At 41.0% G+C, this 24,929-nt stretch overlaps 2 protein-coding genes across 5 annotated transcripts in view; both read left to right on the forward strand.

The window, feature by feature from the left end:
• LOC145996484 (cytochrome P450 6k1-like) overlaps nucleotides 1–24,929 on the forward strand; it is a 43,107-nt gene that overhangs the window by 17,104 nt on the left and 1,074 nt on the right. For 3 of the 4 annotated variants that reach the window (XM_083132976.1, XM_083132977.1, XM_083132979.1), the window contains exons 2-4: nucleotides 21,189–22,157; nucleotides 22,864–23,088; nucleotides 24,303–24,554. In XM_083132976.1, coding sequence (XP_082989102.1) covers nucleotides 21,233–22,157; nucleotides 22,864–23,088; nucleotides 24,303–24,554 — 1,402 coding nt within the window. In that variant the 5' untranslated portion in view covers nucleotides 21,189–21,232. Of the gene's footprint in view, nucleotides 1–2,891; nucleotides 2,936–21,188; nucleotides 22,158–22,863; nucleotides 23,089–24,302; nucleotides 24,555–24,929 lie in introns of those variants that run through there. The other variant, XM_083132975.1, reaches the window with a different exon arrangement.
• Nucleotides 16,285–17,244, forward strand: LOC145996339 (uncharacterized). The gene has a single exon (XM_083132770.1). The coding sequence runs from the start codon at nucleotides 16,285–16,287 to the stop codon at nucleotides 17,242–17,244; it is 960 nt and encodes a 319-aa protein (XP_082988896.1).

A 24,929-nucleotide genomic window follows, 5' to 3' on the forward strand; every position in this document is an offset into this window, starting at 1 on the left:
TAAAATTATCTGTGAACTCCATGAGGCATTACCTGATGACACCATATGTAGTGTTATTCTCATAGGTGAAAAATCATATGTTTATGATGTAAGAAATGAGAGGGTCACAGAGCAATTCTAGAGGGCCGACTCAAACACAGAAGCCTCTTAATTACAAGGCAATAAAAGCCATGGAGCTATGCACCACAAAATACATTTCAAAGTGGGACTTAGAAATGTGGAATAAATATTCAGTCTCTCTCTCGGGTTTATATTATCAGAAGAAGGCAGAACTAGAATTGGTTTTGCATGCAAGGGCAGTTCATTGCTACTGTGTCAGAAAATATGTATTTTTATCTCAATGATCTTTGTTACACTTTTTCCCCTGTCGCACAGAAAGATTAATGGCCCCTTCAGTGAATCGCACAGAAAAATCATTAATGCTCCCTTCTAGCGTGTAGATTTTATCTCTTGCGTGCCGGCAAGACATGCTGGCAAAACATTAGTCTTTTGATAGATTAATATCAATTCATGCATTTCCGAGCTAAAATTGCTTACCCCAAGCAATGGAATTGTAGAGCATAGAAATATGGCCAAAAACAATATCAAAAAAGCCATATTTTTGACAAGTTTATAAACAACAATCACACAGATATAGCTTTTACACACATGGCCGAATCTGTCTGAAGGGGGGGGGGGATTTAAGATTCTTGGGATTTTGACAGAAAAAAACACACTATAAACAATAAGATGATATGGGAACTTGGCATAATTTTAAGTATAGGCAAATCTGTCTGAGAGGCTTCACCTTTTCTACACTTGAATTCAAAATTCTTAAAAAATCAGAGCATATCACACCTGAAGAATTGGGGTATAGGCCCCTCTTGCCATTGTTTTAAGTGTAAGCAAATCTGTCTGAGAGGCTTCACCTTTTCTACACTTGAATTCAAAATTCTTAAAAAATCAGAGCATATCACACCTGAAGAATTGGGGTATAGGCCCCTCTTGGCATTATTTTAAGTGTAAGCAAATCGGATTGTTCAATCAAATAGCCTCTCCTTTTCTACACTTGTAAGTGGTCCTGGTTATATTGTAAATACAACTACTAAAATGCTACGTAAAATAAACCAAATCAATCAACTAAGAGCGGAAAAACTTTTTGATGCAAAAGTCAAATTCTAGCGTCCGTGGGGAATAAGCACTAAATACACGGCAGTGAAAATAGGCTGCTGGGCAGAATTGCGCTGTTGCCACATATGGAAAAAGCAAAGCGAGAGCGGAACAAAAGTCGCTGGTTCCCGCGCACCGTGTGGCAACATCAACCGGGCTGCGTTGCCTAGTTCGAGCGTGAGGCCGACCTCTCTCCGGGGCACTTTTGTGTCACCCCTGACCTTTCGAGTAAATACTGTCAGTTTGTATCGCATGGATTACACAGACCAACTCTGCAACGATACATTTCATTCTCTTATAGCTCCTTTCAGTTCTTACGGCGGGCGCTCTAGAAGCTGGCAGGGGAAGTGGGGAGCGGAGATTACGCAACAGACCAACCAGACAACAGCAGTGGCGCCGTTCTACCGCTACGTTTCCTATCGTGCTGGATTGGTCGCTTCCCCGCTGCCCACTTCCCCTGCCAGCTTCTAGAGCGCCCGCCGTAAGAACTGAAAATAAATATAAACTTCCGAACACACGGGGTTATGCTCCGACCTGGCAACAGCGCGAACTTCTGCCACCCGCCTAATTTCATGGCCGTGCGTTTAGTAAGCTATGAATACAGAAGTTCTTGGTTCATATCCTGGATAAGGAATGGAACTGTTTCAACAGTAAAACACCTAAAAAGAAAGAATAATGAAATAGAAAAAGTGAAAAGTGATAATATCACCTCATCTCATTGTCAACTGTGGACTTACAGCCTTACCGATTGCATAGTGGTAACGTTGCCGCCCGGGTCTCGAGTTCGCTTCTTAGTGGAGGCTCTCTAAAGATCCGATTCCAACTTTGAACTGTAGGTTCAGTCCCTAAAGGCTTCCCTGTGCGCTCTTAAACAAAAACTCAATAGTGAGTTTGCCTGATAAAACATTAATCAAATGGTCTGCATAAAAAATCAATATCAACTAGTACCAACTTGTTGCCAGTGGTGCCACTATTTGAGACAATTTTCCCCTTCCCTTCATCTAAAGAAATCATATATAATATTAATATGTAGTTTACTTTGATTTGCATTATTTTACTTCGCTTTTAATGCCACTTTTGGCAAATCGCGGAGATGATGAGTAGTGGTATGATGAAATTGATGAAGGAACACTCACAAAGAACACCCATGCCCAGGCCGAGATTCGAACCCGGGACATCTAGCATCGTAGCGCGGTGTGCTAACCACTCAGCTACGGAGGCCTTTTAGTAGTTTATTTGTTGACCTGTTTCTAATACATGACAAATGTTAAACAAATTAATCACATGCATGGTTATACATAGAAACATGAATGTACAATTGAGTTGTTTCATCATCATCGTCGCTATTAACCGAAGATGTAGGAATGCGACGTGAAATAAACAAAATTGACATAGAAGAGGGGAAGTAATAACTAACAGAGAGGATTATGGATATGAAACTGGAGCGTAATATAATGTATACTAATATTGAAATTAGTAATCAATTTCTAACATCCCTGAAATTTTCATATGTTTAATCTAATTCACTTTTTGGCTTAAAATGCGGTCTGAATTTCCCTGCAAAAAGGGATATTTCCCTTCATATGGCAACACCGCATGTTGACTTTAGAGAAACCACTAGATACAAGAAGAAACTACAATGATAAGGCTGTTTATCGATTGATCAAGGTCATATGACGTAGAGAGTTCCTTGATGCTCAGCAAATACTTGCTTTTCTCGCTTCAGACAGTCATTGTGTCGTATCTTTATGTGTGGATGCAATTGGCGAGAACTGTGAATTCTGTGGTTAGTGAGATTATAATCTTGAATTGTGTTAAATATCTCTTGTACTCACTACTTTATGGGTTATATTACATATTATTATTAATTACTTTTAATTTATCCGCCGGTTTCTAGGTTCGAAGTTTTGGTGGTATGCATAAATGCATGCTATTGTGTTTTTATGATAACTGCAACTTCAAGACTGTCACATTGGTGTGTTTATAACTGAAATAATGTTCCATGTGTTTAGAATGAAGTAGTGTAATTGATGATAATACTGGCTCGATAAATGATGAGCCCCTCTCAGGCAGATTTGGCTACACTTAAAACTAGCTCAAGATGTGCATATGAGCTTATTGCTCAAGTGTGGTACTCTGTCTAACCCAAGATTTTTGTGAAAATGCCCTCGGGAATTTCCCGTGAAATGATGAGCCCCCTCAGATTGATTTCCCTACACTTACAAAAGCCACATCTGTGAGATTGTTGTCCATAAGCTTGTCAAAAATATGGCCTTCTTGATATTGTTTTTGCTACACCTAAAATTAAGCCAAGATGCTCATAAAACCCACACCCACCCACACCCACCCACACATATTTACTTAAATAGCCTTGCCAAAGCACTTGGCATGTCCCATAGAGCAACATACTCAAATTTTGAAAAAAAAAATCGATAATTTTGTTTCTCTGATATCTCTGAAACTGTGAATGCTAGAGACATGGGGCTTGGTGATTTGACATGGGCCCGCCAAAATGCAACTTTTTGCTCTATAATTTTTCAAAAAAATCTTGTTGTTCTCTAGATCTTGAATAACTTGCCTATTTTGCAAGATAGAGGCATGGGGGTTTCATATTTGAACTCTGTGTGCTGTTTAGAAGTTTTGTTAAAAAAATCGATAATTTTTTGATTTTGTGATTTCTCAAAAACTGTAAGTGCTAGAGACTTGGAATTTGTTCAGGTGTGTTCTATTCATGATTCTCTATATTTTAGGTATCTATAATGTTTTTGATAGAAGCAATATTTAAGCTGCAAATGCCTAATTTGTGTCTGTTCTATAAATAGAATTTTAGGAAAAGTGCAATATTAACAAAGTTGTTAATATTTTGAAAACTATGCATGCTGAAGCACTCCAACAGGGAAATATGAACTTGTGGTGCCCCACTGAACAACATACTTAAATTTTGAAAAAAACAATAATTTTTTGTTTTCTGATTATCTCTGGAACTATGAATCCTGGAGACATGGGACTTGGTGATTTGACATGGGCATGTTAAAATGCAGATTTTTGCTCTCTATAATTTTTTCAAAAAACTTGTAATTGCCTAGATTCTTGAATAAGTCAAGAAAGGTGCATATTACAAGTGTGGGGGTCTGATATTTGAACTCTGCAAGCAGTTTTGCAAGTTTTTGAAAAAATCGATAATTTTTTACCGGTCCACTTCCAGCCCATTTCCGGTCCACTTGTGGCCTATTTCTGGTTTATTTCTATTGCATCATGTTGTGCAACAAATTATTATCCAATATTATGCAATAAATTATTAGGGATGTGTTGTTTTCTGATTGGTTGGTTATGACATAATGTGATGATGTGTTATATTCTGATTGGCTTATTGTTTCAGATGTTTTCAATGCGGTCCGTGCTTAGGCTATATAAAGAGATTTTGCATTACATATCAGCCAGTATTGTGAGAGTTGTTGAAGAGTAAGGGTATGTTGTTGCAGTGCTCCTCATATTTTTTAAAGACAAAAATATTGCAAATTTATATAAATTGAATTATAGGTTTATTATTCATATGAAACATATTTGTAATATATTGAACAAAAGGTTTATATCTGCCCCAGTTTGTTATACATGACACATGGTATTAGGTCATTGTTTTTCTAGGACATGCCTGTGTAGACATGCATTTGTGCTAGAGCAGTGCTTCTGTACTTATTCTACCTTTGTGCATGTAGGCTATCAGCTTTATACAACCTGTCATAGGTTTATTAAGTATAGAGTTTTGATTTGAAGCCCAAGAAATTTTATATAAATACCAAAGCCAAAAATATTAACACGCACACACACACTAAGCATACAAAGCACACTGCTGAACCCAACTGATATTTTGTATTAAGCATAGAATTTTGATTTGGACTCCAAGAAATTTTATATAATAAACCAACAACAAAAATGCCAAATCAAAAATATTGTAATCAATGCAATAAAAATATATCCAGCCCCAATTGGGCTAAGCACCAAAAGAATTGTAATCCAGACAAATGCAGAATTCTCACAAAAATATGCCCAAAATGCCATAGAAAATATAGCATGCAATACTTCACTTATAAACATATAGATACTTGTTCTGCACAGTCATCAACATTGCCAAACAAAATTGATTGGAAATATTTGTGTGATTGCCCTGTATAACTTAGATTGCAAGGCCAAATTTTGCAATTTCCTGGACCAGGAGCTAGACCCTGTACACCAGAAACAGGCTATAAAGTGCCTCTCCACAAATTATGTAAGCATTATGGAGCACATAATATATTTTACAATTTTGAGAATCTCAATTTAAATTCAGAAACAAGAGATTTAGATTTGATGTATCTGGAAATGCCCCTTTTTTCAAAAAATGTTTGCATCTTGAATCATAACCTGTAAACAATATTACATATTAGGCTTGCAAGCTATCTCAACAGCAGAGGCATGCTGCTCAGTGGCTTCCCGCACTTACAATCTGTAAAAACATTCCATGATTTCAATATCCTATTAAAGCACTCAATGCTGCAATTTTTAAATTTTTGCTGAAGAAGATACATGATTATCTTATTCATGTTCAACATCTGAGAGTTGTATTAATCAAAGGACTGCAGGTGATGATTAAAATCTGCACCACTATACAGCATCCCACTGTCTGTTGTAACAAATTCTGACCTATGGAACCTGTCCAGATATAGCTGCAAAGATCTGAAATGTTTCCAGTTTGAGCTCTGATTAGGAAGGATCTCAAAATCATAGAATCCCCTTAGCTTTGTATAATTTGTGAACCAGTGCCCATAATAGGAAAAATTGCTGTAATAATAGAAAACAACAATTCTTTTATAGGTATTATATACATTACACTTAAACCCCCTAATCATCCTTAAGTTCAGATATTTGAAACACTGTGTGCTGTCAAGTGCCCACTGAAACTCTGCTTCATTGTTGATGGCAAACACATCATGCTCTGACAGTGTTGAGAATCTAATTCTGAAACCCTCAACAAGAGATTCAGATCTAATACATCTTGCAATGTCTCTTCTCTCAAAGAATGACATGGTGCATGCATAATATATCTAAGATCTATATGCACAGTTGCAATCTTTACACACAACAGTTTTCATAGAATAATCAGCACTGCAATTTTTGGATTTTTGATCCAACAGATACATCATAATCTCATTCAAATCAATAATACCTCTATTGTGGAAATTTCCTGTGCGGACAAAATCTGACCCTCTATACACCATGCCTGTGTTTGTAGTTATAAAATCAAATGCATCAAAATAGCTTAGGTACATATTATAATTAAAATGTTTCCAGTTTGCAGTCTGATCAAAAGACATATGAAAATTGTACAGTACTACAATATTTGTGTTTGTAAACCAGTAATTGTTCCTGTAGGAATCATAGAAACTGACAAAGAATCCAACAATTCTTCTCTGTATCAAATACACAATTTTTTCACTCTGGCTGATACATCCCAGGCTCAGGTATCTAAAACTATGCTCACTGTTGAGCACCCATCTGAACTCAGTTTTATTTCTCACAGCAAACAAATCATACTCTGACAATCCATGGAACACAAGTCTAAAATTATCCAAAAGTGACTCAGATTTTATGTATTTGGAGAGGTTTCTTCTGTCAAAAAACATAATTGCATAACTTGCTGCAGTGTGAACCTTGCTGTATATACAATTAATTAGCAATAAATCTGTCTAATAGGAACATGTGCATGACTAGATCACAATTGTTCTGTGTTTCAGGCATGTTGATAAGCCCTAGCCCTCCAGGACAACAACACACTCAAAAATACAATATTGCAATTTTTTAAGAACATGTTGAATATTTAGCTTGATCACCTCAGCCCTAGGCTGATGATGCTCCTGCTGACCACTGCCAGACGTTTGTGCCTGAAATACATGATGTTGTTTGGTTTTTCAAATTTAATTATTTTTGCCCTGTATGTTTTATTGCACAGGCAGACAGGATAATTGTTTACCACAGTTGCATGTATCACTCAGGTTGTTCTCCTCCAGTGACAGAGCAACACAATCATGGTTACAATTCCTAAATTTCTGCCTCAGGAAATACATAACAAGCTTATTCAAATATGTGTGCTTTGAGTACTCAACCTTGTCAGGATCAAAATCCACCTTACTATACAAATTACCCTCATCTGTGGTGATGAATTCACTATCCTCCAGGTTCATATCAAGTATCCTATTTAAAAATTTATAATGCATCCAATTTGAACTCTGACATGCAATCATGTGCATCCTATACTCAAAACACCACTCATAACAATTGTTGAACCAGTGATTATCATACAATTTTAACATGCAATAATGATGATAACTGTCTGTGTAAAAATTAACAAAAAATCCAACAATCCTCCTGTACCTGTTGTAGACAATTCTTTCAAACTTGCTAAGCATATTAAGACACAGGTATTGAAAAATACTGTCACTCATAAGCACCCACTGCATTTCAGTTTCATTCTGTACAGCAAACAGGTCATACTCAGACAAGCCAGAGAGCCTAAGCTTGAAATCATCAACAAGTGACTTGGATTTTATATATTTTGAAATGCATCTTCTCTCAAAAAATTCTGTATCAGGTGATTTGAACATTATCTTGATTGCTGTTTTTGCCGATGATCAGGGCTGCTGCAGGTTGATGCACTGCCAGATTCTGAAATACATAAAATTACACTGACAGACCGGATAATTGTTTCCCACAGTTGCATGTATGATTCAGGCTGTTATCCTCTAGTGATTCAACAATACAATCAGAAGTGCAATCCCTGAATCTTTGTCTTAGGAAATACATAATAGGCACATTCAGGTATGTATACTTGGAGTACAAGACAAGATCTGTATTAAAATCTTCACCACTCTACAAATAGCCATTATCTGATGTTACAAATTCAATATTCTTATCTATAGATTTCCATTCTCAGTGCGGGCCTACAGTTTTGAAGGCTATGTTTGCCTTCTTCTGTGTGTTGGCACTAATTGATTCTGGGTCGCTTATATTTCTGGGGGTGACCCGGCATGGCCCACAGAACAACATACTCAAATTTTGAAAAAAATCAATAATTTTGTTTCTCTTATATCTCCAAAACTATTGATGCTAGAGACATGGGACTTGGTGATTTCTCATGGGCATTTCAAGATGCAACTTTTTGATCTCTATAAATTTTTCAAAATATCTTGTTGTTCTCTAGATCTTGAATAACTTGCCTATTTTTCAAGATAGAGGCATGGGAGTTGTTTATTTTAATTCTATATGCTGTTTAGAAGTTTTGTGAAAAAATCGATAATTTTTTGATTTTGTGATTTCTCAAAAACTATAGGGCCTAGAGACTTGAATCTCAACCTCCCGTGCCTGTCACATGCATTATTTTTGAGTTTTTCAAGTTTGTAGGTATAATTATAGGTTTTTTGAAAAAATTATAGAGACACAAAACATAGAGAATTGTACATGTATAACATCTGAAAAGATTCCAGGCCTCCATCACCTATAGTTTCTGAGATAATCAAATTTGAAAAAAATATCGATTTTTTTAAATTTTTAGTATGTTGTTCAGTGGTGCCTAACAAACATATATTTGCTTGTTAGAGCCCCCTAACATGCATAGTTCTCAAAATATTAACAACTTTGTTAATAATGAACTTTCTGAAAAATTCTATTTATAGAACAGACATAAATTGGACATTTGCAGCTTACATATTGCTTCTATCAAAAAAATTATAGACCTACAATGTAGAGAATCATGCATAGAATCCCACTGAAAAAAATTCAAGTCTCTAGGCCCTATAGTTTTTGAGAAATCACAAAATCAAAAAATTATCGATTTTTTCACAAAACTTCTAAACAGCATATAGAATTAAAATAAACAACTCCCATGCCTCTATCTTGAAAAATAGGCAAGTTATTCAAGATCTAGAGAACAACAAGATATTTTGAAAAATTTATAGAGATCAAAAAGTTGCATCTTGAAATGCCCATGAGAAATCACCAAGTCCCATGTCTCTAGCATCAATAGTTTTGGAGATATAAGAGAAACAAAATTATTGATTTTTTTTTCAAAATTTGAGTATGTTGTTCTGTGGGCCATGCCGGGTCACCCCCAGAAATATAAGCGACCCAGAATCAATTAGTGCCAACACACAGAAGAAGGCAAACATAGCCTTCAAAACTGTAGGCCCGCACTGAGAATGGAAATCTATAGATAAGAATATTGAATTTGTAACATCAGATAATGGCTATTTGTAGAGTGGTGAAGATTTTAATACAGATCTTGTCTTGTACTCCAAGTATACATACCTGAATGTGCCTATTATGTATTTCCTAAGACAAAGATTCAGGGATTGCACTTCTGATTGTATTGTTGAATCACTAGAGGATAACAGCCTGAATCATACATGCAACTGTGGGAAACAATTATCCGGTCTGTCAGTGTAATTTTATGTATTTCAGAATCTGGCAGTGCATCAACCTGCAGCAGCCCTGATCATCGGCAAAAACAGCAATCAAGATAATGTTCAAATCACCTGATACAGAATTTTTTGAGAGAAGATGCATTTCAAAATATATAAAATCCAAGTCACTTGTTGATGATTTCAAGCTTAGGCTCTCTGGCTTGTCTGAGTATGACCTGTTTGCTGTACAGAATGAAACTGAAATGCAGTGGGTGCTTATGAGTGACAGTATTTTTCAATACCTGTGTCTTAATATGCTTAGCAAGTTTGAAAGAATTGTCTACAACAGGTACAGGAGGATTGTTGGATTTTTTGTTAATTTTTACACAGACAGTTATCATCATTATTGCATGTTAAAATTGTATGATAATCACTGGTTCAACAATTGTTATGAGTGGTGTTTTGAGTATAGGATGCACATGATTGCATGTCAGAGTTCAAATTGGATGCATTATAAATTTTTAAATAGGATACTTGATATGAACCTGGAGGATAGTGAATTCATCACCACAGATGAGGGTAATTTGTATAGTAAGGTGGATTTTGATCCTGACAAGGTTGAGTACTCAAAGCACACATATTTGAATAAGCTTGTTATGTATTTCCTGAGGCAGAAATTTAGGAATTGTAACCATGATTGTGTTGCTCTGTCACTGGAGGAGAACAACCTGAGTGATACATGCAACTGTGGTAAACAATTATCCTGTCTGCCTGTGCAATAAAACATACAGGGCAAAAATAATTAAATTTGAAAAACCAAACAACATCATGTATTTCAGGCACAAACGTCTGGCAGTGGTCAGCAGGAGCATCATCAGCCTAGGGCTGAGGTGATCAAGCTAAATATTCAACATGTTCTTAAAAAATTGCAATATTGTATTTTTGAGTGTGTTGTTGTCCTGGAGGGCTAGGGCTTATCAACATGCCTGAAACACAGAACAATTGTGATCTAGTCATGCACATGTTCCTATTAGACAGATTTATTGCTAATTAATTGTATATACAGCAAGGTTCACACTGCAGCAAGTTATGCAATTATGTTTTTTGACAGAAGAAACCTCTCCAAATACATAAAATCTGAGTCACTTTTGGATAATTTTAGACTTGTGTTCCATGGATTGTCAGAGTATGATTTGTTTGCTGTGAGAAATAAAACTGAGTTCAGATGGGTGCTCAACAGTGAGCATAGTTTTAGATACCTGAGCCTGGGATGTATCAGCCAGAGTGAAAAAATTGTGTATTTGATACAGAGAAGAATTGTTGGATTCTCTGTCAGTTTCTATGATTCCTACAGGAACAATTACTGGTTTACAAACACAAATATTGTAGTACTGTACAATTTTCATATGTCTTTTGATCAGACTGCAAACTGGAAACATTTTAATTATAATATGTACCTAAGCTATTTTGATGCATTTGATTTTATAACTACAAACACAGGCATGGTGTATAGAGGGTCAGATTTTGTCCGCACAGGAAATTTCCACAATAGAGGTATTATTGATTTGAATGAGATTATGATGTATCTGTTGGATCAAAAATCCAAAAATTGCAGTGCTGATTATTCTATGAAAACTGTTGTGTGTAAAGATTGCAACTGTGCATATAGATCTTAGATATATTATGCATGCACCATGTCATTCTTTGAGAGAAGAGACATTGCAAGATGTATTAGATCTGAATCTCTTGTTGAGGGTTTCAGAATTAGATTCTCAACACTGTCAGAGCATGATGTGTTTGCCATCAACAATGAAGCAGAGTTTCAGTGGGCACTTGACAGCACACAGTGTTTCAAATATCTGAACTTAAGGATGATTAGGGGGTTTAAGTGTAATGTATATAATACCTATAGAAGAATTGTTGTTTTCTATTATTACAGCAATTTTTCCTATTATGGGCACTGGTTCACAAATTATACAAAGCTAAGGGGATTCTATGATTTTGAGATCCTTCCTAATCAGAGCTCAAACTGGAAACATTTCAGATCTTTGCAGCTATATCTGGACAGGTTCCATAGGTCAGAATTTGTTACAACAGACAGTGGGATGCTGTATAGTGGTGCAGATTTTAATCATCACCTGCAGTCCTTTGATTAATACAACTCTCAGATGTTGAACATGAATAAGATAATCATGTATCTTCTTCAGCAAAAATTTAAAAATTGCAGCATTGAGTGCTTTAATAGGATATTGAAATCATGGAATGTTTTTACAGATTGTAAGTGCGGGAAGCCACTGAGCAGCATGCCTCTGCTGTTGAGATAGCTTGCAAGCCTAATATGTAATATTGTTTACAGGTTATGATTCAAGATGCAAACATTTTTTGAAAAAAGGGGCATTTCCAGATACATCAAATCTAAATCTCTTGTTTCTGAATTTAAATTGAGATTCTCAAAATTGTAAAATATATTGTGTGCTCCATAATGCTTACATAATTTGTGGAGAGGCAATTTATAGCCTGTTTCTGGTGTACAGGGTCTAGCTCCTGGTCCAGGAAATTGCAAAATTTGGCCTTGCAATCTTAGTTATACAGGGCAATCACACAAATATTTCCAATCAATTTTGTTTGGCAATGTTGATGACTGTGCAGAACAAGTATCTATATGTTTATAAGTGAAGTATTGCATGCTATATTTTCTATGGCATTTTGGGCATATTTTTGTGAGAATTCTGCATTTGTCTGGATTACAATTCTTTTGGTGCTTAGCCCAATTGGGGCTGGATATATTTTTATTGCATTGATTACAATATTTTTGATTTGGCATTTTTGTTGTTGGTTTATTATATAAAATTTCTTGGAGTCCAAATCAAAATTCTATGCTTAATACAAAATATCAGTTGGGTTCAGCAGTGTGCTTTGTATGCTTAGTGTGTGTGTGTGTGTTAATATTTTTGGCTTTGGTATTTATATAAAATTTCTTGGGCTTCAAATCAAAACTCTATACTTAATAAACCTATGACAGGTTGTATAAAGCTGATAGCCTACATGCACAAAGGTAGAATAAGTACAGAAGCACTGCTCTAGCACAAATGCATGTCTACACAGGCATGTCCTAGAAAAACAATGACCTAATACCATGTGTCATGTATAACAAACTGGGGCAGATATAAACCTTTTGTTCAATATATTACAAATATGTTTCATATGAATAATAAACCTATAATTCAATTTATATAAATTTGCAATATTTTTGTCTTTAAAAAATATGAGGAGCACTGCAACAACATACCCTTACTCTTCAACAACTCTCACAATACTGGCTGATATGTAATGCAAAATCTCTTTATATAGCCTAAGCACGGACCGCATTGAAAACATCTGAAACAACAAGCCAATCAGAATATAACACATCATCACATTATGTCATAACCAACCAATCAGAAAACAACACATTCCTAATAATTTATTGCATAATATTGGGTAATAATTTGTTGCACAACATGATGCAATAGAAATAAACCACAAGTAGGCCACAAGTGGACCGGGAAGTGGGACCGGAAGTGAACCGGAAGCAAACCGGAAGTGGACCGGAAGTGGACCGGAAGTAAATATATGTGGGTGCATGGGTGTGGGTGGCTCTTATGAGCATTTTTGGCTTAGTTTAAGTGTAGCCAAAAAAATATCAAGAAGGCCATATTTTTGACAAGCTTATGGACAACAATCTGGCAGATGTGGCTTTTGTAAGTGTAGGCAAATCAATCTGAGGGGGCTCATCATTTCACGGGAAATTCCCGAGGGCATTTTTACAAAAATCTTGGGTTAGACAGAGTGCCACGCTTGAGCAATAAGCTCATATGCACATCTTGAGCTAGTTTTAAGTGTAGCCAAATCTGCCTGAGGGGGGCTCATCATTTATCGAGCCAGTATTATCATCAATTACACTACTGAATGATATCTATATTTGTATTTCTGGTTTTATTTGCATCGCTAAAAGAGACGATGAAGATGAATAATGAAATAGATGAAGGAAAGAGCAATACGGAAAATGTGAGTTATGCCCAGGATTCAAACATAGAGCCACTGCGTTTGCCATTTTGCCTTTGAGACCTGGCATCAATATTTTTCCAGACATATATTACTATCATGCTACTTATATTGTACAAGATATAGAAATCTCCATATTTCTGTTACCGTCCGCATCCACTTACAAAATATATTTTTTTATAAAGTTTAATAACATTTTAAATTTTAAGACAGAATATTTCAGAAAATCTGCATAAGTAAAATTAAAGAATCGATTCATGTTCGCTTAACATTACACTAACATTCGGACAAATTAGAATCAAAATCATGTTGTTTCTTTATTAGAATTATGAAAGTTCCAAGTATTCTACTGAGCTCTTCTATTCTTGTGGATTATTCTCTTTTAATGTTCATTAGTCCTATGCTGTGATTCTTTGTTGTTCGTTTTTTATTGAGTTGTACTATTGCATTTCCCAGTAGTTATTGACTGTGATTTTTCACTTTCCATGTTTCATGGATTAAACTTGTAAACTGTGCATTAGTGCTGGGCTATGATTTATGTTCATTGTTCATAGCTCTGAAATAAGAGTCACCTTAAATTGTCCCGTATCCACTTGATAAATATATTTTTAGTTAATTTTAAAAAATAATCAATGTTAGACAGAATGTACAACAATAGTTAAAAAATATTAAATAAAGAACGCATCAGTGCAATTAATATTGCATGTAATAAAGAAACATGATCACTAAGAATCTAATCAGTAAAGGTAAAAAGGTAAAGTAAAGTGCTCCCCTGTGCTTAGCACCACGCCATAGTCAGCCGCGTTACCGACTGAGCCACCGCGGCCGTTGAGATCAAAATTGACTTGTTACGATTTTTTTGTTCATCGTTGTCATCAATCTACTGAATGTTTCTAATTCCACTATTCTTTATCATCAATGTATAGTAACCAAAATTCTGCACCAATATTATTGCTACGTTGGTTTGTGCTAACAGGAAATATCGTCCGAGCGTAAAAATTTGTTCACGCTGATCCACCCTGATGAAAAGCAGAAAAATAAGATCATATTCGTTTTGAAATTTTATCTTCGGTTCGTACATCTATACCCTATAGCAAGGGCTCCCAAACCTTTTTCGTTTCACGGAGCCCTTAGTGTTTCAAGATTTTACCGCGTCGCCCAAGTCAGAATGAAGCCCTATCAAACACAACGCTCTGTTAGTGTGGTTAGGTTGCTTGCCTTAAGTTAGAAAATAAACACATATTTGAAATTCAGAAACATTTTACATGTAAAACGTACTAAATAACCACATATTTGGAACAATCATATCTAAAAACCATGTGTAGACTAACATGTGTCATTTCACCGAAGATAGTGGAAGATTTCGCGGCGGCCATGTAAGCCGACCAAGGCGCCCCAGGACGCCATGACGCAAACTTTGGGAACCACTGCCCTATTGTATATGTTTTTCGTACTAAGTACGAGGGGCGATCAGGTTGCTCCGACCCTAACATAGAAGGAATGACGTTATGATTGATTTTTTATTTTGTTATTGTTTAGTGATCCTTTATATGCTTTCATTCTGAATTGCAAGTCTGAGTAGCGTACAGTTTTCTCTTTACAGGGGTTTAACTGAGTGAAGTTGTGTCAATGTGCCAGAATGGAGAAAACTGAGGTGAGAGCGGTGATCAAATATTTTGTGAAGAAAAAGTAGACGGTATCCAAAATTCATGAGGACTTGGTGGATACACTAGGGGACACTGCTCCTTCATACAGTATGGTTAAGAGATGGTGTCGTGAATTTAATTGTGGGAGAGAGTCGTGTGAGGATGAACATGCAGGTGGAGCACCAAAAACTGTCATGACGACCGAAAACATTAACAAAGTCCACGATATCGTGCTGAAGGATCGTCGAGTCACTATCCGTCATGTTGCTGAGATGTGTGGCCTGTCATATGGCACTGTGCAAAACATAATTACCCAGGAATTGGAAATGAAAAAAATTGCTGCAAGTTGGGTCCCTCGAAACCTCACCCCAGATCAGAAGCGCACCCGAGTGCTCATCAGTCAATAACTTCTTGACAATTTTCGTGCTGATATAGACGATTTCCTTGCCTGATTTGGAACTATGGATGAAACATGGGTCCATCACTTCGACCCAGAAACAAAATCACAAAGCATGGAGTGGAAACACCCACATTCTCTGCCAACAAAGATGATCAAGGTGCAAACGTCAGCCAAGAAGGTGATGGCCTTGTAGCGACAGCCACCTAAAGCCGCTGACTTTTGCTGCCACCTAACGGGGGGAGAAGGAACCGCCTTACCAGACGCAAGGGATTTGACCCCTGGAACCAGGGGTGAAAGACTGGGGAAGAAAAGAGCCAGAGAGAGAGATTTCAGCCATCTCCAGGACAACGACGGGAGCGGTCTCTTGCAGTGTTACTTAGTGTTTGTAGTGTTCATCTAGCTGTAGTGTTCTTTTAGAATAAACAACCAGGTAAGCCAACACCCTTTAATTTGGTGATTATTCCCCAAACTGGTGACCCCGACGTGATCGTTTTTTTGGGGGGCCGTGAATCGTGATTACCCCCCTTTGTGTACCATACCAGCCGGATCGAACAAGTTCACGCTAGACGACGCGCCCAACCCCCTTTGTTCTGGACGCACCAACTACACCGCGATGACAGAGGAACTTCAAGCGCAGCTCGACCAACTCAGGCGGGAAAACGAGCAACTCAGACAGCAAGCACTTCAACCGAGGACTCCAGCACCGCACGCAGTACAATCGCAACAGGACTCCGTACATCGAGTGAGTGTGAAGCTCCCCCCATTCTGGCCCGAGGACATGGAATTGTGGTTCTCCCAAGTGGAGGCCCAGTTCACCATCGCCCACATCACCCGGGAGGAGACGAAGTTCGCATACGTCGTGGGACAGTTAGAAGGTCGGTACGCGTTCGAAGTGAGAGACATTATACGTACACCACCGGCAACCGACCCTTACACCCGGCTGCGGACGGAACTCACGCGAAGATTTTCCCTGTCTGAAAATCAGCGATTCCGGCAGATCCTGATGGAAGAAGAAATGGGCAGTCGCAAACCGTCCCAGTTCCTACGTCACCTCCAGTCACTCGCAGGCACCACTCCCATGCGTGACGACTTGCTGCGCACGTTGTGGCTCCAACGCCTGCCCGCTCAAGTTCAAGCGATTCTGCAGGTGCAGTCTTCGGAACTTCCGCTGGACCAACTTGCCACGCTCGCGGACCGCATCGTGGAGGTGAGCCCCCCCATGCTCACCCCCGCGACAAGCAACATCGCCGCACAGTTCGTCTCGCCCAACCCGCCGGCTATCTGCGCGACCGCGACGCCACTCGCGCCCGCCTCCGACACGGTTCGGCTTCTCCAACGCGTCGAGGAGCTAACTCGTCAAGTCGCGTCCCTGCAAAGCGACTTTCGCGCCTTCCGCGGTCGCTCGCAATCGCGTGACCGTACCAGCCCGCGCCGCTACGGCCGCAGATCGCCGTCAAGAGGAAGAGATGAGGGAATATGCTGGTATCACCACCGCTTCGGCGACCAGGCTCAGAGGTGCAACGACCCATGCACGTACGCGCCCGCGACAACAAACACCAACGGCAGCCGCTAGTCGCGGCAAACGGCTGCCGTCCTGGTGGAAGCCGCCTGTACGTGACCGACCGCTATAGCCGCCACCGCTTCCTCGTCGACACAGGGTCGGATATTTGTTGTTTCCCGAGACGTTTGCTCGGGAAACAACAAATACTATGCAACGATTTCCTAGCCGATTTCCCGACGCTCACGCGTCCCGCCGGCACGCCGCGAGAAGTTCGTCACTCCACGGTCCACTACATCCGGACGACCCCGGGCCCCCCCGTGTCCAGCCGACCTCGCCGCCTAGCTCCAGATCGCCTACAAATAGCCAAGGCCGAATTCGACTCCATGTTGCGCGAAGGCACCGCACGTCGCTCCGACAGCCCCTGGTCTTCGCCGCTGCACATGGTACCCAAGAAAACGGAGGGCTGGAGACCGTGCGGGGACTACCGTGGCCTCAATGCCCGGACGATTCCGGACAGCTATCCAGTGAGGCACATCCACGATTTCAGCAACCACCTCCACGGATGCACCGTCTTCTCGGTCATCGACTTGGTCAAGGCGTACACACAAATTCCTGTCAACCCAGACGACATCCCGAAGACAGCGATCACCACGCCATTCGGGTTGTTCGAGTTCCCATACATGACCTTCGGACTACGCAACGCCGGGCAGACGTTCCAGCGTTTCATCGACGAAGTGCTCTCAGGACTGGATTTCTGCTTTCCATTCATCGACGATATACTCGTCTCATCACGCAACCACGAGGAACACCGCGAACACCTACGCGCCCTCTTCGGACGTCTCTCGGACCACGGCATCCTGATTAACACCCAGAAGTGTGTGATTGGGACCCCCTCCGTCACGTTCCTTGGGTACGAAGTCTCCGCTGCCGGTACACGACCGCTTCCCGACCGCATCGCAGACCTACAGGACTTCAAACGACCAGCCACGGCTCGCGGCGTGCGTCGCTTCCTCGGCATGATCAACTTCTACCGTCGTTTCCTGCCATCTTCTGCCGAACACCAAGCTCCTCTGCATGCTGCCGTCACCCCCCTCCGAGGATCCCAGCCATTCCCATGGACGCCGGACCTGGAACAAGCTTTCGAGGCCTGCAAGACCAGCCTTTCCAACGCCACGCTCCTGGCCCATCCGCATCCCGAAGCCCCGCTGGGACTTTTCACCGATGCCTCCGCCACCTCCGTCGGTGCATGCCTGCAACAGTTCGCCAACGGCTTGTGGCAACCCCTCGCCTTTTTCTCCCGGAAACTCACCACCAAGCAGACCGAGTGGCCACCGTACTACCGCGAACTTCTCGCAGTCTACGCAGCCGTTCAGCACTTTCGTCACATCCTGGAAGCGCAACACTGCACCATATACGTGGATCACAAGCCCATCACCTACGCCTTCCAGCAGCGGCGTGACAAACTACCTCCAGTGCAACTCAACCAACTTTCCTTCATCGCTCAGTTCACCACGGACATCCGCTACATTGAAGGCACCTCTAACGTGGTGGCGGACGCGCTATCGCGGGTGGACGCAGTTCGCGGGAACACTCCCTCCCCCGATCTGCGCTCCCTCGCCTCCGCCCAAGAAGAGGACGATGAGCTCCGTGAGCTCCTGAACGGCGATTGCGATCTCCACCTCCAGCTCATGGACATACCTGGCACCGAAGTCAAGCTCTTCTGCGACACCTCCACCGCGAAACCCCGGCCGTATGTACCCGCCGCGCACCGCCGCCGCATTTTTGATGCCTTGCACGGCCTCAGTCATCCCGGTACCCGAGCGTCCGCGCGCCTAATCGCGTCGCGTTTCGTCTGGCCCAGAGTCCAGCAAGACTGTCGCGCTTGGGCCAGATCGTGCCAAGACTGCCAGCGCACCAAAGTTTCCCGACACGTGCACGCACCATTGGGCAATTTCGTTCCTCCGTCTGCAAGGTTTCAGCACGTGCACATCGATCTGATCGGGCCTCTCCCATCAGCGGGACCCTATAAGTACTGCCTGACAGCCGTGGACCGTTTCACCCGTTGGCCCGAAGCCTACCCCTTGGAACGCATCACCGCGGCGGACGTCGCGACGGCCTTCACATCGTGTTGGATCTCGCGATTCGGTTCCCCCGCCCGCATCACAACAGATCAAGGGCGGCAATTGGAATCAGAACTCTTCCGCGAACTAGGACGGACCATCGGCTCCGAGCGCCATCGCACCACCAGCTACCACCCATGCGCCAACGGCATGGTCGAGCGCTTTCACCGCCACCTCAAGGCAGCACTCATGTGCCACCCTGGCTCCACCTGGATAGAAGCCCTGCCCCTCGTGCTCCTTGGGATTCGCGCAGCCATCAAAGATGACCTCGCAGCATCGCCTGCCGAACTGGTGTACGGCGAACCTCTCCGACTCCCAGGAGAGCTCATCGTGCCACCAACAGCCACCCGGATGGAAGACCCTTCCGACCTGGTTTCCAGACTTCGGCAACACATGGCTCGCCTGCGACCACAATCCGGTTCCCGTCACAATCAACCCAGCACCTTCATCTTCAAGGACCTGTCAACCTGCACCCACGTCTTTCTCCGTGACGACTCCGTACGAGGCAGCCTCCAACCACCGTATTCCGGACCACACCAAGTCCTAAGCAAAGACGGCAAGACCTTCACCCTGCGTCTCAACGGTCGTGAGACCCGCGTCAGCATTGACCGGGTCAAACCAGCCTACACCTGGACGGAGGACGTCCCACCAACCAAGGGTTCCTCAGAGACACCAACGCAGCCCCCCACCAACCAACCACCATCGGCGCAACGGCAAGAGAGTCCAGCACCAAAAGGTGACTACGTCACCCGTTCTGGTCGACGCGTAAGATTTCGCCTCCCACACAAGGTGTAACCCTTTTTCTCCGTGGGGGGCTGGTGTAGCGACAGCCACCTAAAGCCGCTGACTTTTGCTGCCACCTAACGGGGGGAGAAGGAACCGCCTTACCAGACGCAAGGGATTTGACCCCTGGAACCAGGGGTGAAAGACTGGGGAAGAAAAGAGCCAGAGAGAGAGATTTCAGCCATCTCCAGGACAACGACGGGAGCGGTCTCTTGCAGTGTTACTTAGTGTTTGTAGTGTTCATCTAGCTGTAGTGTTCTTTTAGAATAAACAACCAGGTAAGCCAACACCCTTTAATTTGGTGATTATTCCCCAAAGCCTCAATTTTCTGGGACTGCAAGGGTGTCTTTCTTGTGGACTATCTACAAAGAGGCCAAACCATCACTGGCACATACTACAGTGACCTAATCAAGAAATTACGTGATTCCATCAAGAAAAAGAGGCGTGGAATGTTGACCCGTGGTGTGCTCCTTCACCAGGACAATGCACCTGTCCACACCTCACGCATTGCAAGGGCCGCTATCGCACATGCATCGTTCGAATTGTTGCCCCACCCACCCCATTCCCCAGATTTGGCCCCCAGTGATTTCCATTTGTTCAAACATTTCAAGAATGACATTCGTGGGCAAAAAATTTCTGATGATTCTGGGGTGATAAGGGCTGTGGACTCATGTTTGGAGGACCAGTCGGAAGAATTTTTTTTGCAAGGTATTCAGGCGTTGGAGCACCGATGTGAGAAGTGGATTGGAGTTGCAGGGGAGTATGTTGAAAAATAAAAAAACATTGAAACCCTATTACCGCTCTTTCTATGTTAGGGTGAGAGCAACCTGATCGCCCCTCGTATTTCAGGAGTAGAGACGAGATCAAAGCGGGAGTTTATAAATCTTGACGAAACCTATAACGATAAAGGTATTCACAACTCGAGACCAGATCGAGAGAGAACCTAGCTCGTCCTACCAATTCTCGTCCCTTTTCGTAACCATCATGAACTGGAAAACGCTTTTAGTTTTATTTTATTTTATTATTACTTTTTAGACTGTCCAGTAGTCCTGCTGTAATTATTCCATTTACTGTATATAATTATCCATTAAAACCGATAATTCTCCATTTCAGATTGGTGTTAAATGAACTTACGAGATTTGGTAAGAGGCTGAACCATGATATACCATCTTCTGGGTTACATTGTAGCACTTCTTGTCGGTGCAGCAACCTTATTTTACTTGTATGCCCTGCACGTGTACAGGTACTGGGAAAAGAAAGGAGTACCACATGTCAAGCCAACGTTCCCCTTTGGAACTGTTCGTGAATCCATATTGCAGCGAAAATCTTTTGTTCAGGATTTTAACGATTTCTACAAAGCTTTAGAGGGACACAGGTTCGGGGGAGGTTTCCTATTACTGCAGCCAGTGCTCATTCTTAGAGACCCAGATCTCATAAGAACCATATTAGTGAAAGATTTCTCTCACTTTGTGGATCATGTTCAGTTTGGAGTTGAGGAAGTAGATCCCATAAATTGCAAGTCTCTCATAAGGCTAAGGGGTCAGAGATGGAGGCACATGAGAATCAAGCTGACTCCTACCTTCACCTCTGGAAAGATGAAGAAGATGCACCAGTTCGTTGTAGACTGTGGTCAAGAACTGGCGACTTATCTTGAGAGTCGAGCTAAGAACAAGGAGGATATTGACGTGAAGGAGATCTTGACAAAGTTCACCACTGACGTCATAGCCACGTGTGCGTTTGGAATTCAAGTGAATTCTCTGAAGGATCCTGATGCAGAGTTCAGGAAGATGGGAAAGAAGATCCTCGAACCACCCAGCCTCTTCCAAAGTATTAGGAACTTCAGTGTAATGGCGTTCCCTCAGATCTCCAAGTGGTTCAAGATATCACTGGTGCCCCAGGATGTTACAGATTTCTTCCGTAGGGCCGTGAACGACACGATGGACTACAGGGAGAATAATAATATCTTCAGGCCAGATTTCTTGCAATTGCTTCTCCAGCTGAAGAAGAAGGGGAAAGTTGAGGATGAAGAACAGGAAACAGAACATAACTACCTTCTGAATGAAGATACAAGTAATGAAATAGGTAGGTGTGCTTAAGGAGTTCAACATTTCATGGTTTAATATAACTTAATCCAGGACTGTGATGAGACATGTCCCAATCTTCTTTTGTCAATTAGTTTTGAATTTCAAAGCAAGGCTATCAATTGTTCCTACTTTCGCTTGTCAAATTATTACTCCAGTGCTTTCATGCTGTTTCATTTATTCTAAATCAGACTCGTCCTATACCAGTCTAGATGTTTAGGTACTCGTCAGTTGTCTATTCCTCTAATATAAGCACGATATGACGTAGAAACAGCCATGATTCCTATTGCTTACCTTATTTCGTTCAAAGTTTTGAGTCCACTTGATGTACGAATTGACTTGTGCAACTAACTGTACTTCTAGTATAAATTGGGACCCATACCCCTATGTGCATCCAGCAAGACTGAACCCGTGACCGCGGGAAGGAACCTCATTAATTGGCGTTTTCTAAAACAACATTCTTCGTCACGCTTCCTTAAGGCAAATTATGAAGAGATATTTTCGGGATATTGATTTGAATATCCTTCCAAGCAGAGCTAAAGGCATTATCATCTTCAAATTGAGACTTTCTGAAAGGACTTACGATTGCGGTTAAGGGTTCAGCTTTACGATGTCCCGAGAGAATTGCTTCAACAATTTACAAAAACGTGTTTCGAAATTTCATATTCTTCTGGGACATTGTTATGAATCTTCTCTCTGTTTTCCAGCGCTCACTGATGATGACTTTGTAGCCCAGGCATTCATTTTCTTCATCGGAGGCTACGAGACGTCATCCACTCTACTGAGCTTCATCCTCTACGAACTGGCTGTGAACCCAAACATTCAAACACGATTGCAGAAAGAAGTTGACCAGGCCTTAGCCAAGAGTGAAGGAAAAGTAACCTATCAGACCGTGATGCAAGATATGGAGTATCTTGATAAGGTTGTGACAGGTAAATCAATTTCCTAATATTACACATCCATATTATGTATCTGTGTGGGAGACTTTTAGTAAATTGCACACCAAACATTAATACCAATTATGATGTTTTCCGCCAGGTTTTTGTAAAACAGTGAACAAATCTCTCACTGATTGTTGTTTCAGGTTTCTTAGTACAACCTTGTTTTTCGAAAATTATAACAAAAATACAAAGTTGTTTAAATTAGGGCTGAGCCAATACTACTTTGACAGACAAACATACCGATACTCTTACCAATTCCCAGCAATACCGATACAGACACTTGAAAATTGGAAATAAATAAAACATTAAAATACTGACCAAGGCAGAATTTATTGTATCAAACATATATATATATACACTAAAAAGGTAACGTTTCCACCCTCTAACAGGGTCTTCTTCAGACAAATATTCACACTATCTCTATCTTTATCGATAGAGATAGGTAGAGATAGAGATATATAGAGATCTATCTCTTTATCTATAGTGTGATTATTCGTCTGAAGAAGACCCTCTTAGAGGGTACCGTTTCTACCCTCTAACAGGGTCTTCTTCAGACAAATATTCACACTATCTCTATCTTTATCGATAGAGATAGGTAGAGATAGAGATATATAGAGATCTATCTCTTTATCTATAGTGTGATTATTCGTCTGAAGAAGACCCTCTTAGAGGGTACCGTTTCTACCCTCTAACAGGGTCTTCTTCAGACAAATATTCACACTATCTCTATCTTTATCGATAGAGATAGGTAGAGATAGAGATATATAGAGATCTATCTCTTTATCTATAGTGTGATTATTCGTCTGAAGAAGACCCTCTTAGAGGGTAGAAACGGTACCTTTCGTTTGTGAATATATCCACTAAAATTAGGAACATCAATTTACCAGAGTTGTGCTTCAATGTTTTAGAAAATTACATCGGAATATGAAAATACCTTTTATGTAATCATAAAATACAGTTTTCTTTACATAAGATGGATGCAACTTCCAGGATAATTAGGCTCTACGAAAGTGTCACGTGGCATTTTTACGAAGTGATGAACGATCCAAATGAAGGAAAAGTATCGGCCGGTATCGGAAATAAAACCCAACCGATGCTTTCCGTTACGGATACCACTGGTATCGGCCGATATCCATACATCGTTATCGGTATCTGCTCATCCTAGCAGATGAATTTAATCCTGATTAGCTACTTCTTGCTTCCAGAGGGCCTGAGGAAACATCCTCCCCTTGGACTCACTGACCGCGTGTGTACAAAGACTTACAAAATACCGGGTTCTGATGTGACCATCCAGCCAGGCACGCTTGTACAGATCCCAATCTACGCCATCCACCACGACCCGAAGTTCTACCCAGACCCTGAAAAATTCGACCCGGAACGGTTCGACGAGGACAACAAGAGGAAGAGTTTTGGCCGAACCTTCCTGCCTTTTGGAGACGGACCGAGGATCTGCATTGGTAAGTTTGAATTTAAAGTGCAGTTACTTAACGGTTGTCTATTTTAACGAGATTGTCTTCTTTTACACTCTTTGGTGCCTGTTGTGTCTCTATTTATGATCCCTAACTTCAGCGTTTCTATGTACTTCTATTGTTTTTTCCATTTCATTGAAGTCTTCAAAGTTGACAAACATTTCGTAACATATCCCATGTATTGTCTGAACTTGCTTCTAGATTTTGTTGACATAGGTTTTTTAGACAGAAAGTTGCAGTGGCTCACCTAGTAGAAGGTGAATGAAGGTCGGAGCAACAGAAGCAAAATCAGGGAATCTAGGATCTAAGTTAACCCTTTTCCTGTAACCTGCCATTCTCAGTCAGAAGGTTGGGGACTTAAAA

This window comes from Lepisma saccharinum, chromosome 12, assembly GCF_977018435.1.
Source record: "Lepisma saccharinum chromosome 12, izLepSacc3.1, whole genome shotgun sequence".
Classification (NCBI taxonomy): domain Eukaryota; kingdom Metazoa; phylum Arthropoda; class Insecta; order Zygentoma; family Lepismatidae; genus Lepisma; species Lepisma saccharinum.

Excerpts from the sequence above, each read along its gene's own strand:
- LOC145996339 (XM_083132770.1), top strand. The coding sequence starts at position 16,285 with ATGACAGAGGAACTTCAAGCGCAGCTCGACCAACTCAGGCGGGAAAAC.